The sequence below is a fragment of the Rhinolophus hipposideros genome (assembly GCF_964194185.1).
Source record: "Rhinolophus hipposideros genome assembly, chromosome: X".
Taxonomy (NCBI): Eukaryota; Metazoa; Chordata; class Mammalia; order Chiroptera; family Rhinolophidae; genus Rhinolophus; species Rhinolophus hipposideros.
The window spans coordinates 49,006,314-49,024,692 of NC_138046.1; the positions used below are offsets into that span (position 1 = coordinate 49,006,314).

General features: G+C 38.0%; 1 protein-coding gene across 2 annotated transcripts in view; it reads right to left on the reverse strand.

Moving 5' to 3' along the window:
- COL4A5 (collagen type IV alpha 5 chain) overlaps positions 1–18,379 on the reverse strand; it is a gene marked incomplete at its 3' end in the record, with an annotated part of 361,897 nt that overhangs the window by 215,011 nt on the left and 128,507 nt on the right. For both annotated transcript variants that reach the window (XM_081043685.1, XM_081043684.1), the window contains exon 4: positions 2,465–2,509. In XM_081043685.1, the coding sequence (XP_080899811.1) occupies positions 2,465–2,509 (45 nt within the window). The remainder of the gene's footprint in view (positions 1–2,464; positions 2,510–18,379) is intronic.

The following is an 18,379-nucleotide window of genomic DNA, read 5'->3' on the forward strand; positions in this document are numbered from 1 at the left end:
CCAGATTCAGAACGTGGAACACAGTACAATACAAATGATCCAGTTTCCCCAATGGTACAATAAAAGAGACTTAAGAAAGATAGCAAGGAAATGCAACATGTGGAACTTGGTTGGATCCAGGTTTGAACAAACCTATTGTAAAAAGACATCTTTGAGACAATTGAGGAAATCTGTACATGGATTGAGTTTTAAAGTATATTGATAAATCATTACTAATTATTTTGAGGTGTCATAATGGCATAGTGGTTATCAGAGAGACATACTGGTAGAATGAATGATGTGAGGGAGTTACTTTAAAATATTCCAAAAAACAGTGCTGGGGTATAGATGAAACATAGTTGTGAAAATGTTGATAATTTTTGTAGCTGAGTGATGGGTACTTGGGGGTTAATTGTACTGTAGTCTCTGTACATTTGTGTATGCTTACAAATTTCCATAATAATAAGTCTTTAAAGATCTGTATGTCAAGAGTTGCGTGTCATCTAAGATCTGTGGATGCAGGTACTAGAAGGTCACCTATTCCTAAGCAGTTCTGAAGTTCAAGGTGAGGGGCGTTTAAGGCATTCCCAGACACTTGGAAATGGGAATTGATAGAATGGAAAGTTCTTTGTTAGTGTCAATAGTGCTTAGTGACATAGTTACTGGTAGCCAAAGCTATTATGAGATATGTTATGATTATTATGAAGAACTTTAATAATATATCCATTTATTACAGAAAATAAAACAACATAGAAATATGCCTGCTAAAATAAACTAAGCATTTTGAGTTTCTTCCCTGCTTTTCCAGTACTTTACTCATACCATTCATAAATAGTACATAAGGCAAGCTACCTGTTAAGAAGTAGACAGTAAACAGAATTATTATGTAAAATTTGTACATCTATTAAATTTCTAGAGCTCAAAGGATCATGTTTGTCTTTTACACACATATAAACATGCTGTCATCACCCATGTATTTTATACTCCAATTAAGGAGCATTGGCAATCTATGAACACAGAATTTCAGAGCTAAATGGGACCTTGGAGATAGTGTTCTCTCGGTCTCTAATTTAAAAAATGAAGAAACTGAGGCTCAGAAAAGTTAAATATGATTTTCCAAAGGCCCGTACTTTTTAAACCAGTTTCCTCCTAATTCAAACAAACAAAAAACACTGAAATATATGTTAGCCTAAAAGATTTTCAGAAAAATTAAACTAAACGTTCACTTAAAATTTGAGGCAACTTCTGCTATGGAAGGCAGTGTGGAGGTTCCTCAAGAAATTACGAATAGAATTACCATACGACCCAGCAATCGCTCTCCTGGGTATCTACCCAAAAAATTTGAAAGCATTTCTCTATAGAGACACGTGTACTCCAATGTTCATTGCAGCTTTGTTTACGGTGGCCAAGACATGGAAACAACCAAAATGTCCTTTGATAGACGAATGGATAAAGAAGTTGTGGTATATATACACAATGGAATACTATTCGGTGTTAAGGAAAGATGATATAGGAACATTTGTGACAACATGGATGGATCTTGAGAGTATAATGCTAAGCGAAATAAGTCAGACAGAAAAAGCAGAGAACCCTATGATTTCACTGATATGTGGTATATAAACCAAAAACAAGACAAACAAATGAGAAACAAAAACTCATAGACACAGACAATAGTTTAGTGGTTACCAGAGGGTAAGGGGGGTGGGGGGAGGGAGATGAGGGTAAGGGGGATCAAATATATGGTGATGGAAGGAGAACTGACTCCGGGTGGTGAACACACAATGGGATTTATAGTTGATGTAATACAGAATTGTACACCTGAAATTATGTAATTTCATTAACAATTGTCACCCCAATAAATAAATTTAAATTAAAAAAATAATAAAAATAATAAAGGGAAAATATTAAAAAAAAAAATTGAGGCAACTTCTGATTTCCAGAACATTTGAACTTGAAAAATCATACATCTTAGAATTGAGGAAATGATGTATTCATTCAAAAGTAGTTATTCTTTAACATAGTGGTTTAAACCATTATTTCCCAGACTTACTCTCTTTAAGATACATAAACAAAATTATTTGTGCATGGTACCTTGGGAGGTTATACAACCTGAGGGACCAATCCTGTGAACCTAGAGGATTGAGATGATCATACTGGTTGGAAAGTTCTGGTTTAAATCACTTGTATGATATATATTTTTCATAAATTGGAAAGTTGTGAGAATTTATCACTTTTATGTTTCTTAACCATAAGCTACTTTAAAATATTCTTACAATGGTTTATATACACATCTGGATATGTAAAGATAACTATCAAAATGCGAAATATTAATTGTAGACATACATCAACTGTTATATTTAACTTTTTATAGACTAAATTTTTTTTTACTTCAGTATGACACTTTTCCAGTTGTCTCATAACACTTCATTTGCTTTTCCTCTGATTTGGTCAACAAAACATTTGATATACAACAAATATCACTTACTCTGATTCCTTTTGGTCCTGATGGCCCTGGAGCTCCAGCATCACCCTGAAAAAGAAAACATATTCAGTTCTTTTTTCCTTCAAAATAGCCCTCAGATCACTAATTTTAGGTTGTAAAATAAGAAAGTTAAATTTTTGTGAAACTTTGTGAAAGTGAGAAATTTACACACCCAAGCACAAAGCATTTATTAAAACTGAAAGCACTGTGGTAAGTTATTATATGATTAAAAAATAAGAAAGGCCTTTATTTACTGATAAGAAAACTGCTGACATGTAGAAGAAACTTTATACCTGTAAAGTTCATTATGAATCATGCAAGAAAACAAAACTGAAATAGTGGCATAGATATTCCCTAAATCATTTATGTATAAAGAAAATATGAGCTGAAAATCTGAGCAATTTCTATATCATGCTTATCTGCTTGCCATGGTGACAATAAGTAGGATCATCTACGAGTCCAAATATGTGCTGCTCTTGAATTTGCTGTTTTAAACCTTTGCATTTTTTAAAATTTTAAATTATTTTATTATTTTTCATTACTGTCAGGTGTACAAGACAATATAATGATTAAATATTTACACACCTCACAAAATGATAACCCACCCCACAAGCTTACTATCCCTGACATGTACATAGCTATTACAATACCATTGACTATATTCCCTATGCTGTAGTTTACATCCCATGACTATATAAATACATTTAATTATAGTTGACATTCAATATTATTTTATTTTAGTTTTAGTTGTACAGTGTAGTAGTTAGACATTTATATAATGTACCATATTTCCCCCAAAATAAGACTGGGTCTTATATTAATTTTTGCTCCAAAAAATGCATTAGGGATTATTTCCAGGGGATATCTTATTTTTTCATGTACAACAATCTACATTTATTCATGTACAACAATCTACATTTATTCATTTATTCATGTACAAAAATCTACATTTTTTCAAATACAGTCATGTCATCTTCTTCTGGAACATCATCATAACTCTCCAAACCCCGAATTCCAGCTTGAATTTCTTGAGACTCCATTTCCTGTAGAACCATTGGCCCTAATCTCTCATGTCCACCAATAGAGCTCTCCTTAAATGAGCACTTCTTGTCCATGTAGCCTGCTCGTAGTGCATTGGCACACAGCTGTCAGTGATTTTATCCCATGAATTCTTCACCCAAGTCACGATCTCTTGTAGGCTAGGCTTCACAAACTTTCCACGCTGATTTCTTTCCATTCTAGTTTCAATGCAGTCATTGATTTCCATGCACAAATCGTTCTTGAATGGCTTGTTTATTGCAATATCAAGAGTCTGGAGATAGGCAGTCATTTCTGCAGGAATCATTATTTGATCTATTCTTCTTTCTGCAAGGAAGTTCTTCATGTCTTTAGTGCAGTAATTGCTGGCTGAATCCCAGACTAGCAGACCTCTTTGGCCACCTCGCAAAACAAGTAGCAGCATTAAGTCAACCCAGTTCCTTGTAACTGCTTGTGTGCACCAGGCTTTTTCAGTTTCAAGAACATAAATGCCTGAAACACGTTCAACCTTATCTTTCTTTCTCTTAGTGATGATTAGAAGTGGGGCTTTCTTTCCATCCAGACGAATTGCCAAAAATACAGGTAACACGTGCACTTTCGTAACCTGTGGAGGGAATGCAGATTGACGAGGCACCCCTCTGATCAATTGTCATTTGAGATCCTTGTCCCATAAACACTGCAGTTTCATCCATAGCAATCATGTTGGAGAGTTGGTATTTAGAAAAGTTGATGCCATCAACAAAGGACTTGAATGCAAGTGCACGTTTAATAACTTCAGCATCTTCCAGCTTGAACAGTGTTGTTGATCTTAGAGAGTTCATATCTCTGAAGGAAGCCATCCAGCCAGTGTTGCGATGCTTTGAATTCTTCTGGGGGTATTTCTAACTGTGATGCCATTGCAAGGGCAAATGCTTGAATATCAGCCCTGCATACAACCAAAGCCTTTACTCTCCTGTCAACAATCCATTCACAGATGATGTCTTCCAGCTCAGGAAATAATGGTTGCCGACCTGATCCACACTTGTGCTTCTTAGCATTTCCCTTGTCCACCTGTTGACTGACGTTATCGTACTCTGCTCGCCATTTTCGGACCATTTGGAGATCCAACTTCTCTTTGCAGAAAGCCATAAGATTCTTACCCTGGGAGTCCTCCAAGATTCTTTTCTTGTACGGCATGGAATAGCTCTTTCTTTTTGCACTCATTTTGTCTGGGGGCCAAAATATTATTCCCTTTAAATCCACCATTAAATCAAGTGTTAACTGAACACATATGAGACAGGAGTGGCAACAAAAATGATGACAGTTAAGAATGATGGTCCACACAAAAGCGACGAAAAATTGCAGGCACCAAAATTTAGAAAATGTGCATTAATATGTCCGTTGCAACACACGACGTATTGAATTATGTAGATTCATATTAGACACAACCATGTCCGTTCATTATCAAGTGCGCACGTTATTCCTGCGTTGTGTCTGTACTCCGATTGGTCATTCGGTAATACCTCTCGAGTTCATCTGTTTACATAAGCATTTACCTCTTGTCCAAAGGTGCCCACTTGGGTATTTACAGAAACTTAATTATAATTTATATTATCATTTAAGTATTAATGTCAGTAATATTATTTATTTGTATTTAATATATATTATTATTTTATAATTCAATACATCCACTGTATGTTGCAACGGACATACTAAATGTGTCCTGGCAGACGATCTTAACTGGGGCTTATTTGTGGGGTAGGGCTTATATTATGAGCATCCTGAAACATCATGCTAGAGCTTATTTTCCAGTTAGGTATTATTTTTGGGGAAATACGGTATGAAGTGATCCCCCGATAAATGTAATACACAGCTGACACACTACACAGCCTTTACATTATCGACTATATTCCCTCTACTGTATTTCACATCCCTGTGACTATTTTATGACTACCAACTTGTACTTTCTAATCCCTTCATCTTCTTCCCTATACCCTGAGCACCTCCCATCTAACAACCATCAGTTTTGTTCTCTGTATCTATGAGTCTACTTCTGTTTTTGTTTGCTCCTTCATTCTCTTCTTTAGATTCCATATATAACTGAGATCATACAGTATTTGTCTTTCTCAGTCTGACATTTTTCTTAGCATAATATCCTCTAAGTCCATCCATGTTGTTGCAAATGGTAAGATTTTATTCTTTTTTTGTGGCAGAGTAATACTCCATTGTGTAAATGTACCACAATTTCTTTATCCAATCGTCTATTGATGGGCATTTTGGTTGTTTCCATATCTTGGCTATTGTGAACAGCACTGCAGTAAACACAGGGGTGCATATATTTCTGCAAATCAGTGTTTCGGATTTCTTTGGATAAATACCCAGGAGTGGAAATGCTGGGTCATTTACTAAATTCATTTATCAGTTCTAATTGTTTTTTTTTTGGTGGAATCTTTGGGGTTCTCTATGTATAGTATCATGTCATTGGCAAATAATGAGAATTTTAGAATTTTACTTCCTCCTTTCCTATTGAGATGCCTTTTATTTATTTATTTTCTTGTCTGACTACTGTGGCTAGAACTTCCAGTACTGTGTTAAATAATAGTTGTGAAAGTTCACATCTTTGTCTTGTTCCTGATGTTAAGGGGAATACTTTTAGCTTTTCCCCATTAAGCATGATGCTAGCTGTGGGTTTGTCATATATGGCCTTTATTATGTTGACATATGTTCCCTTTATTCCCACTTTGCTCAAAGTTTTTATCACAAATGGATGCTGGATTTTGTCACTTGCTTTTTCTGCATCTATTGGTATAAACATATGTTTTATTTTTCATTTTATTTATGTGCTGTATCATGTTAATTGATTTGTGGATATTGAACCAACCTTGCATACCAGGAATGAATCCACCTCAGCGTGGTGTATGATTTTTTAAATGTATTGCTGAATTTGGTTTGCTAATATTTTGTTGAGGATTTTTGCATCTATGTTCATTAGGGATATCAGCGTATAGTTTTCTTTTTTTGAAATATCTTTGTATGGTTTTTGGAGCAGGGTAATGGCGACCTCATAAAATGAGCTTGGCATCCTTCCCTCCTCTTGGATTTTGTGGAATAGTTTGAGGAGAATAGATGTTAATTCTTTGTTGACTAGTTGTTAAAATTCATCTATGAAGCCATCTGGTCCAGGACTTTTGTTTGTTGAGAGCTTGTTGATTACTGATTTTATATCTTTGGTAGTAATCCATCTGTTCAGATTTTCTGTTTCTTGATTCAGCCTTGGAATATTGTATGCTTCTAGGAATTTATTGATTTCTTCCACATTTGTTGGTGTACAGTTGTTTGCTACAGTTGCTTGTAGGATTTTATTAAATGTTTTTTGTATTTCTGCTCTGTCGCTTGTCGCTCTTCCTTCTTTCATTTCTGATTTCATTTATTTGGGTCCTTTTCTTAATAAGTCTTGGTAAAGGTTTGTCAATTTTGTTTCTCTATTCTACAAACCAGTTCTTGGTTTCACTGATTTTTTTTTTTTGTCTCCGTTTCATTTATTTTCCCTCTGATTTTTCTTACTTCCTTCTTTGTACTCACTTTGCTCTACTTTTTCCAGTTACCTTAGGTATTAAAGATAGACTGTAGATTTGAGATATTTCTTGTTTCTCTATGGAGGCCTGCATTTCTATGAATTTCCCTCTTAGGACTGTTTTTGCTGTGTATTATAGATTTTGGATCACTGTGCTTTCATTTTCATTTGTCTCAAGGTATCTTTTGATTTCTTCTTTGATCTCATTAATGACCCACTGATTATTTAGTAGGATGTTATTTAGTCTCCATGTGTTTGTGTGTTATCAGTTTTTTTTCTTGTAATTCATTTCTAGTTTCATACCATTGTGGTCAAAGAAGACACTTGATATGAAATTAGTCTTTTTAATTGTATTGAGACTTGTTTTGTGGCCTAATATGTTGTCTATCTTGGAAAACGTTCCATGTGCACTTGAAAAGAATGTATAGTCTGCTTCTTCTGGGTGAAATGCTCTAAAACTATCAATTAAATCCATCTGGTCCAGTGTGTCATTTGAGCCTGCTGTTTCTGTGTTGATTTTCTGTCTGGATGATCTGTCCATTGGTGTCAGTAAGGTGTTAAAGGCCCCTCCTATGATTGTTTTACTGTTGCTCTCTGTCATTATGTCAGTCAATATTTGTTTTATATATTTAGGTGCTCCTATGTTGGGTGCATGGATATGTACTTCGGTGTGTAGATATTATGTCCTCTTGTTGGACTGATCCCTTTGTCATGATGTAATGTCCTTCTTTGTCTTTTATTATAGTCTTGTTTTAAAGTCTATTTTATCTGATATAAGTATTACTACCCCAGCTTTTTTCTCATTTCTTTACCTTTGTGTGAAATATCTTTTTCCATCCCTTTACTTTCAATCTGTTCTGGTAGCTCTCCTATGCCTTTCCGTCTGAGGTGGGTCTCTTGTAAACAGCATATGCATGGCTCTGGTTTTCTTATTCCCTCAGTTATCCTATGTATTTTGAATAGAGCACTTAATCCACTTACATTTAAAGTGAGTACTGATAAGTACAGAGTTATTGCCATTTTATTATTCATATTTATGATCTTCCATTAGTTTTTGTTGTTGCTTTCTCCTTTCTTCTGCTTAAAGAAGTCCTTTTAACATTTCCTGTAATACTGGCTTGGTGGTAATGAATTCCTTTAGCTTTTTCTTATCTGAGAAACTCTTTATCTCTCCTTCAGTTTTGAATGCTAGCGTTGCTGGGCAGAGTAGTCTTGTTTGTAGGCCCTGGTTTTTCATCACTTTGAATATTTCCTGCCACTCCTTTCTCTCCTGCAAAGTTTCTGTAGAAAGAAATCAGCTGACGGGTATTATGGGAGCTCCCTTGGAAGTAACTAGCTGTGTTTCTCTTGCTGCATTTATATTTTGTCTTTGTCTTTAACTTTCGGCATTTAATTATGATGTGTCTTGGTGTGGGCCTCTTTGGGTTCATCTTGTTTGGGACTCCCTGCACTCCCTGGACTTGTATGTTTACTTCCTTCACCAGGTTTAGGAAGTTTTCAGTCATTGTGTCTTCAAATAGTTTCTCAAGCCCTTGCTCCCTCTCTTCTCCTTCTGGTACTCCTATGCAGTGAATGTTGTTGTGCTTGATGTTGTCACACAGGTACCTCACACTATCTTCATTGTTTTTTGTTGTTGTTTTGATTAGGTGTATTCTACTACCTTGTCTTGTAAATCGATGATTCTATCCTCTGCTTCATCTAGTCTACTATTGATTCCTTCTAGTGTAGTCTTTATTTCAGTTACTGTACACTTTATTTCTGACTGGTTCTTTTTATGGTTTCTATGTACTTCTTTATGCTTGCTATCTATTTGATGAAATTCTCACTAAGTTACTTGAGCATTCTTATAAGCCGTTTTTTAAACTCTGTCTCTGGCAGGTTCATTGCCTCCATTTCATTTAGTTCCATTACTGGAGATTTCTTCTGTTCTTTTATTTGGGACATGTTGTTTTGTTTCCTCATTCTGGCTGCCACTCTGTGTCTGTTTTTATGTATTTGGTAGATCTCCTATGTCTTTTGAGTGTTTTCTGGGTGGCCGTATGTAGTATGTGTATGTGTCTGTGTAGTCCAATGGTGCAGTCTCCCTTATCTCCTGTGCATGTGTTCCAGGAGTGTCCCTTGTCTGTTGTACGTGTTCTCCTGTTGTAGTTGAGCCTTGATTGTTTTTGGTGTGTCTGTTGGAGGGATTTACTCCCAGGAGAACTAACTGTGAGGTTTGGCTATGCCCACAGTGTATGAGCTACTATGTGGGGTCTGACCCTTTGGAAGAGGCTTCGCCCCTGTGGGCTCTAGTGTCTATTGAGATCCCCTTTGGGTATGCCACTTGTCGAACTAACCAGACAGTGCTCTGGTGTTGTCTGAAGCTGGCCTCTGGGTGTGTTGTTTCTGATGTCTCTTGGGCAGGGGCATTGTGCAGGGAAATTTCAGCCTTGCCTGTTACTGGCCTGTGGCTCCCTCACAGAAGCCTCAAAGGTATATGTGGTTGGCTGCTACTTGTGCTAGACCTGGAGGCATCTGTGGATCCCTTGCTGTGAATTGAGGCTAGCTGCCACCAATAGTGAGCCTGAGGCAGCTTAGCAAAAGGCCCAGGGTCCACCTAGGCCTACTGCCCCATGCCAGCTGTCTGTAAGGCCCAGCCATTGAAAGAGAATCATTAGGTGTGTGTCCCAGGGTGGCTGACTTGGTGTTGAGAGCACCCTTGGTGATGCAGTAATAGCTCATTGGGTTGGAGTTCAAGGGAATCACAAGACATGAACTGTGGTTTTTACAAAGTTAATGAAGATTCAGTTCTTATGCCAGTGCTCAGCCTGTGACCACCTTGCAGAGTGCCCTGAGAACACTGTAGCCAGCCACTGTATTAGGCTTGCAAATCCCCAAGAGCTTTTGCTTCTGTAAAAGACCTCTGCAGTTTGAGGGGTGAGGATAGACACCTGGGTGCTCAGAGTGCCCCTGGCCATAGTGTTCTCAGGGTATTTTTGTGGGGTGGTCACGAACCCAGCACCAGTGTGGAAGCTGAGATTGCATTGACTTTGTAGAAACCACTGACCACACTCCTTAATTCCCTGGAACTCCGCCCCATCCACTTAGAGCTGCATTGCCAGGGGCAAATAACATTTTGTTTGTTTCCATGTCTTGGCCACCGTAAACAAAGCTGCAATGAACATTGGAGCACATGTGTCTTTATGGATGTTTTCAGATTTTTTCAATATATACCCAGGAGAAGGATTGCTGGGTCATATGGCAATTCTATTCGTAATTTTTTGAGGAACCTCCATAATGGCTGCACCAGTATGCATTCCCACCAACAGTGTATGAGGGTTCCTTTTTCTCCACAGCCTCTCCAACACTTGTTACTATTTGTCTTGTTGATGAAAGACATTCTGACTGGGGTGAGGTGATATCTCATTGTGGTTTTTATTTGCATTTCTCTGATGATTAGCGATGTTGAGCATTTTTTCATATGTCTGTTTGCCATTTCTATGTCCTCTTTGCATAAATGTCTCTTCAGGTCCTCTGCCTTTTTCAATTGGGTTGTTTGTTTTTCTGTTGTTGAGTTTCATAAGTTCCTTGTATATTTTGGATAATAGCCCCTTATCGGAGGCACTGTTTGCAAAAATCTACTCCCCTTCAGTTGGTTGTCTCTTATATTGTAGATGGTTTCTTTTGCTGTGCAGGAGTTTTTAAGTTTCATATAGTCACATTCATTTTTTTTTTTTTTTTAGCTTTTACTTCCATTACATTTGGAGTCAAATTCATAAAATGCTCTGTGAACCCAAGGTCCATAAGTTTATTATCCATGTATTCTTCTATGCAGTTTATTGTGCCAGGTCTTATGTTTAAATCTTTGATCCATTTTGAATTAATTTCGGTACATGGTGACAGATAACAATCCAGTTTCATTCTTTTGCATGAAGCTATCCACTTCTCCCAGCACCATTTACTGAAGAGGCTGTCTTTCCTCCATTGTATGTTTTCAACTTATTTGCCAAAAATTATCTGTCCATATTTATGTTGTTTTATTTCTGGGTTCTCAATTCTATTCCATTGGTCTATGTGTCTGTTTTTCTGCCAATACCATGCTGTTTTGATTATTGTAGCCCTGCAGTACAAGCTAAAGTCTGGGAGTGTGATACCTCCAGTATTATTCTCTTTTCTTACGATTGCTTTGGCTATTAGGGGTCTTTTGGGATGCCAAACAAATCTGATGACTTTTTGTTCTATTTCTTTAAAAAACGCCATTGGGATTTTGATTGGGATTGCATTAAATCTGTATATTGCTTTGGGTAATATGGCCATTTTAACTATGTTGATTCTTCCAATCCATGAGCAGGGAACGTCTTTTCATTTCTTTGTGTCTTCTTCAAATTCTTTCAAAATTGTCTTATACTTTTCAGCATATAGGTCCTTCACATCCTTGGTTAACTTTATTCGTAGGTATTTTATTATTTTTGCTATAATTGCAAAATAAATTGTTTTTTGTATTTCTTTTTCTAAGACTTCATTATTTGTATAGAGGAATGCAATGAACTTTTGTACGTTGATTTTGTAGCCCGCAACTTTAATGTATTCGTTGATTGTTTCTAATAGCTTTTTCATTGAGTCTTTAGGGTTTTCTATATATATAGCATCATGTCATCTGCAAAGATTGATAATTTAACTTCTTCGTTCCCAATTTGGATGCCATTTATTTCTTTCGCTTGCCTGACTGGTCTGGCAAGGACTTCCAATAGTAGCATGAAAAGCAGAGGTGATAGAAAACAGCCCTGTTGTGCCTGAACGTAGAGCAAAGGGCTTCAGTTTTTCACCATTAATTATGAGATTAGCTGAGTGATTGTCATATATGGCCTTTATAATGTTAAGGTATTTTCCTTCTACACCTATTTTATATAATATTTTAATTGTAAATGGATGTTTTATCTTGTCAAATGCTTCTTCTGCATCAATTGATATAATCAAATTATTTTTGCCCTTTATTGTGTTTAAATGATGTATGACATTGATGGATTTGCAGATGTTGAACCATCCTTGTATCCCAGGGATGAAACCCAGTTGGTCGTAATGAATAACCTTTTTAATGCATTGTTGTATTCGATTTGCTAGAATTTTGCTTAGGATTTTCGCATGTGTATTCATCAGAGATATTGGTCTGTATTTTTCTTTTTTGGTGCTGTTCTTACCAGTTTTTGGTATCAGGGTAACATTGACTTCCTAAAATGAGTTAGGGAGTACTGTCTGTTCTTCAATTTTTTGGAAGAGTTTGAGCAGGATTGGTATTAGATCCTCTTTGAAGGTTTGGTAGAATACACTAGTGAAGCCATCTGGTCCCGGACTTTTGCTTTTGGTAAGGTTTGTGATGAGTGATTCAATTTCATTACTAGTGATCAGTCTGTTTAGATTATCCAGTTCTTCATGGTTCAGTCTTAGAAGGCAATATGTTTCTAAGAACTTGTCTATTTCTCCCAGGTTATTGAATTTGGTGGCATATACTCCTTCATAGTATTCTTGGATGATCCTTTGTATGTCTGTGGTCTCCGTGATAACTTCCCCTTTTTCATTTCTGATTTTGTTAATTAGTGTCTTCTCTCTTTTTATCTTAGTGAGTCTAGGCAAGGGTTTGTCGCTTTTGTTAGTCTTTTCAAAGAACCAGCTCTTTGTCCCATTAACTTCTTCTATTGTCTTTTTGTTTTCTCTTTCATTTAGTTCTGCACTTATTTTTGTTATTTCTTTTCTTCTTCTGACCTTGGGTTTCACTTGTTCTTCTTTCTCTAGTTCTTTAAGGTGTAACATCAGGTTCTTTAATTGGGATTTTTCTTGTTTCTTGAGATAGGCCTGTAATGATATAAATTTCCCTCTTAAAACTGCTTTTGCGGCATCCCCAAAATTTTGGTAGGATGGATTTTTATTGTCATTTGTTTCTATATATCTTTTGATCTGTCCTCGAATTTCTTCTTTGACCCAGTCGTTCATTAAAAGTATGTTGTTCAATCTCCATGTATTTCTGTTTTTTCCTGCTTTCTTTTTGCAGTTTATATCCAATTTCAAAGCCTTGTGATCAGAGAATATGCTTGGTATGATTTCAATCTTAAATTTGCTGAGGCTGATTTTATGTCCCAATATGTGGTCTATCCTTGAGAATGTTCCATGTACACTCGAAAATAATGCATAGTCTGATGTTTTAGGATGAAGTGCTCTATATATGTCAATTATGTCCATTTCATCTAATGTGTCAATTAGGTCTGCTATTTCATTGTTTATTTTCTGTTTGGATGATCTATACATAGCTGTGAATGATGTATTTAAGTCCCCTAGTATAATTGTGCTTTGGTCAATTTCTCCCTTTAGTTCTGTTAATAGTTGCTTGGTATATTTCGGTCCACCTGACTGGAGGCATAAATGTTGATGACTGTTATGTCTTCTTGTTGTATAGTCCCCTTTACCATTATGAAATGTCCATCTTTGTCTATTGCTATCTTTTTCACCCTGAAGTCTGTTTCATCGGAAATCATTATGGCTACACCTGATTTTCTCTGGGCACCATTTGCTTGGAGTGCCAATTTCCACCCTTTCACTTTGAGTCTATGCTTGTCCTTGTAGCTGAGATGTGTCTCTTGGAGACAGTATATGGTTGGGTTTACTTTTTTGATCCAATCTGCTACTCTGTGCCTTTTCATTGCTGAGTTCAGTCCATTTACATTTAGGGTAATTATTGATACGTAAGGATTTCCTGTCCGTCTATCTTTAGTTTTCTGGTAAAGCTGTGTCTGCATTGTTTGTTTGCCTTTTTGTTGTCTATTATTTCTGTGTGGTGGTATTCTATGATGTTTCCCTCTGTTTCTTCTTTTATTAAAGTAGTGTATTTCAATTCTGGATTTTTTTTTGAGTGGTTACCCTTAAGTTTATGTAAAAGAAAAGTTGATATTTAGAGTAGACCTTTTTCTTCAGCAGGCTTACTTTTTCCACTCCTATATTCCAGATCAGGCCTTTACTCTCCCACTTTTTATGTTTTGGTTGCCACAAATTGTTCCACTTCATGGGGTCGGATAGCCACCTTTAGTATTTCTTCTAGTACAGGTCGTGTATGGGAAAATTCTCTCAGCTTCTGTATTTCTCGAAAGGTATTTATTCCTTCTTATATCTAAAGGACATCTTTGCTGGCTATATTATTCTTGACTCATAATTTCTCTCTTTCAAAAGTTTGAATGTTTGGTTCCAAGCCCTCCTGGCTTGTAGAGTTTCTGCTGAAAAATCTGATGATAATCTAATGGGCTTTCCTTTGTAGGTTACCTTCTTCTTTTCCCTGGCTACCTTGAGGATTCTTTCTTTGTCGTTGATTTTAGACAGCTTCAAAACAATGTGCCTTGGAGAAGTCTTGTTGGGATTGAGGTAATTAGGTGTTCTATTTGCTTCTTGGATTCGAGGATCCAGTTCTGTCCACAACTTTGGGAAGTTCTCATCAACAATTTGTTTGAATATATTCTCTGTTCCCTTCTCTCTTTCTTCTCCTTCTGGTATACCCATTATTCTCATATTGCTCTTTCTGATGGACTCAGAAAGTTCTTGGAGAGTTCTTTCATTTCTTGTGTCAAATGTCTTTCTTCTTGCATCTGTGTAATTTACAGGTTTCTATCTTCGATGTCACTGATTCTTTCCTCTATGTGGTCAACTCTACTACATAAACTGGTTATGTCATTCCTAATTTCTTCTATTGAGTTCTTAATGTCCAGAAATTCCATTTGGTTCTTTTTAAAAATTTCAGTCTCTTTCGTAAAATGCTCATGTTGTTCTTTGATTGTGTTTCTGAGTTCATTAAATTGCCTTTCTGTGTTTTCTTCCATCTCATTGAGTTTTTTCAGAACTGCAATCTTGAATTCTCTGTTATTTAAGTCACATATTTCCGTATCTTTAAATTCCTTTTCAGGAGACTTTTCACTTTATTTCTGAGCTGTCTTGTTCCCTTCGTTATTCATGGCAATTACTGATTTATTATTTCTCTTCCTAGACATCTACAGGAGTGGCTTCTGTGACAGGTTGATAGAAAGACGTCTTTCTTTTGTTTTCCAGTCCTTTTTGGTAGAATGTTTTATTTTCTCTCTGACTGCAGCCTTTCTTTTCTCTCTCACACGGTAGTCGTATGTTTACTCTGCACTCTTCCAGCTTCTCACACAATGGGGGGGATTCCCTGGGAGATGGGCTTCTCCTCTATTAATAGTTCGCCTGGGTCCCAGGGCACAATGTCTGTGTGGGTATGCAGAGAGCTTTTAAAATTCCAAAGCTCTTCCTGCACCGGATTCAGAGCCCAAATGTTTCAGCAGTTCTGTTTACTCCTGCAGGTGTCCGCACAGGTAGGTGAGGCCAGGGGCGGGGTGAATTGTGAGAGGTGGCCCAGAGGCAATTACCACCACAACCGGTCATTCTTCCACAGCTCCCTCCCCTCTGCCGGAACTAGTTGGGCTGCGAATCTGTGTCTGCGGTCCACAGTTCTCAGAACAGCAAATAGTCTGTTCTTCTGATCTGACTCTGCTACTGTTCCGCTTAGGGCACCAGGCAGATGGAGGCGGGGCGAGCTCTGGGAGGGTAGGAAAGGGAGCAGCTAGTCTCAGTGCCTAAGGCTTCCATTCTCTGCTCGGCAATGAGAGCTCAAACCACCGTTTTCAGCATTCTTCCCTCAATCGTTTCTCTGAGATCTCCGATGTGAGCTTTGGGTTCAGCCGTGTCATATGCTGCCCCCCTCAGCCCTGTGGGCCATAAGCAGAGCCCTAACAGTCCAAGTTCTTCCCTTTCCCACAGCTGCGGTAGTTCCGGGATGCAGCGAGCTCGGAGCACTAAGCGAGGTCTCTGTCCTGCGACCACATGGCTCTGTCTCCGCACTTCTCCATTCCCTCCTCACCAGCTCGAGCAATTCACACACATTTAGGTGAATTCAGTAGTGGGACTCTTCTTCTTGCCTGTCTGCTGGGCAGGGAGTGCTTTGTGGAGTTATTTTTGTTTGATTAGTTGTAAATTCCAGGGAAGCTTTACATTGGCTCACTTCATGCCGCCATTTTGATGATGTATTTCTGGCTGATGATTTCTCTCTTTCAATTGTTTGAATATTTGTGTCCACTCCCTCCTGTCTTGTAGAGTTTCTGCTGAAAAATCTGATGATAATCTAATGGGCTTTCCTTTGTAGGTTACCATCTTCTTTTCCCTCGCTGCCTTGAGGATTCTTTCTTTGTCGTTGATTTTAGACAGCTTCAAAACAATGTGCCTTGGAGAAGGCCTGTTGGGATTGAGGTAATTAGGTGTTCTATTTGCTTCTTGGACTCGAGGATAAAGTTCTTTCTACCAGTTTGGGAAGTTCTTGACGACTATTTGTTTGAATATACTCTGTTTCCTTCTCCCTTTATTCTTCTTCTGCTATGCCCACTATTCTTATATTGTTATTCTCATGGAGTCAGAAAGTTCTTGTAGAGTTCTTTATTTCTTTAAACTCTCATGTGTCTGTCTTCTTCCATCTGTGTCAATTCTAGATTTCTGTCTTTGATCTCACTGATTCTTTCCTCCATATGATCAACTCTATTACCTAAGGTAGCTATTTCATTCCTCATTTCTTTTATTGAGTTCTTGTTCTTGAGAAATTTTATTTAGTTCTTTTTTAAAATGTTACTCCCTTTGGTAAAATGTTCATTTTGTTCTTTGATTGTGCTTCTGAGTTCATTAACCTGCCTGTCTGTTTCCTTGCATCTCATTGAGTTCTTTAAGAACTGCAATCTTGAATTCTCTGTCATTGCAGTCACATATTTCCATGTCTTCAAGTTCATTTTCTGGAGACTTTTCATTTTCTTTCTGAGCTGCCTTGTTACCTTGGTTATTCATTGTAATTAATGAATTATTATTTCTCTTCCTAGGCATCTACAAGATTGGGTTGTGCAACAGGTTGGTAGGAAGAATTATTGCTTTTGTTTTCCAGTAAGTGTTCGTAGAATATTTTATTTTCTTTCCTACTGCAGCCTTTTGTTCTGTCTCACGCTGTAGTGCTATATTTCGTCTGCACTGTTCTGGCTTCTCACACAATAGGGGATTTCCCGGAAAGCAGGTGTCTCCTCTGTGAACGAGTCATCTGGATAACAGGGCACCTCCTCCGTGGAAGGATGTGGAGAGCTTCTTATGTTCCAAAGCTTTTCGTGCAGCAGTTTCAGAGCCCGTGTGTTTTAGTGGCTCTGTTTACTCTTTCAGGGATCTGCCCAGATAGGTGGGGTCAGGGGCAGGTGGGTTGTGAGAGGTGGACCAGAACAATGGTGGCAACCAGCAGCATAGCCAGTCCTGCACCAAGGGCTCCCTCACCTTTGCCGGAACCAGTTGGCCGGCAAGTCCATGACTGCGAGCCACAGTTCTCAGAATTGTAGATATTATGTTCTCTCGATCGGATTCTGCTACTGTTCCACCTCTAGCACTGGGTGGGTGGGGATGGGGTGAGTTCTGGGAGGGTAAGGAGGCGTCGGCTAGACTCTGTGCCTAAGACCTCCATCTTCAGCTTGGCAGTGAGGACTTAAACCTCCGTTTTTACCCTTCTTCCCTCAGTTTTTGCTTCGACGTCTCTGCTGTTAACACTGAGTTCAGTGGTATAATATGCTGATCCCTCAGGCGGGACTGCGGGCCATGAACAGAGCACTAGCAGTCCTAGTTGTCCCCTCTGCTGTGATAGCTCCGGGATGCAGGGAGCTCTGTTCTCTGAGCTCCGTCTTCAATCTGCAGTTGGCGCCACAGCCTGTGTCTCTGTACTTACCCCTCCCCTCCTCCCTGCCTGACCAATTTGCTCATCTTTAGATGATTTCATTTGCATGTCTCTTACTCTTGCCTGTCTGCTGCGCAGCGAGTCCTTTGTGGAAGTATATCTATTCAGTTTGTTGTACATTCCAGGGAAGATTTCAAGAGGTTCATCTCACGCCGCAACATTTATGATGTAATAATCTACTTTAGTCTTTATTTCTGACTGGTTCTTTTTTATATTTTCTGTCGCCAAGTTTATGTTTCCTATTTCTTTGTTGAAGTCCTCACGGAGATCACTGAACATCCTTATAACCAATATTTGGAACTGTGCATCTGGTAGATTGCTTGTCTCCATTTTGTTTAGCTTTTATGGAGCTTTTGTTTAGTTTTTATGGAGCTTTGCTCTGGTCTTTCGTTTGGGACATGTTTGTTTGTCTCTCCATTTTGGATGCCTCCCTGTGTTTGTTTCTGTGTATTAGGTAAGGCTGCTCTGTCTCCAGGTGTTAGCAGAGTGGCCTCATGTAGTAGGTGTGCTTTGGGACCCAGTGGCACAGTCTCCCTTGACACCTGAGACAGGT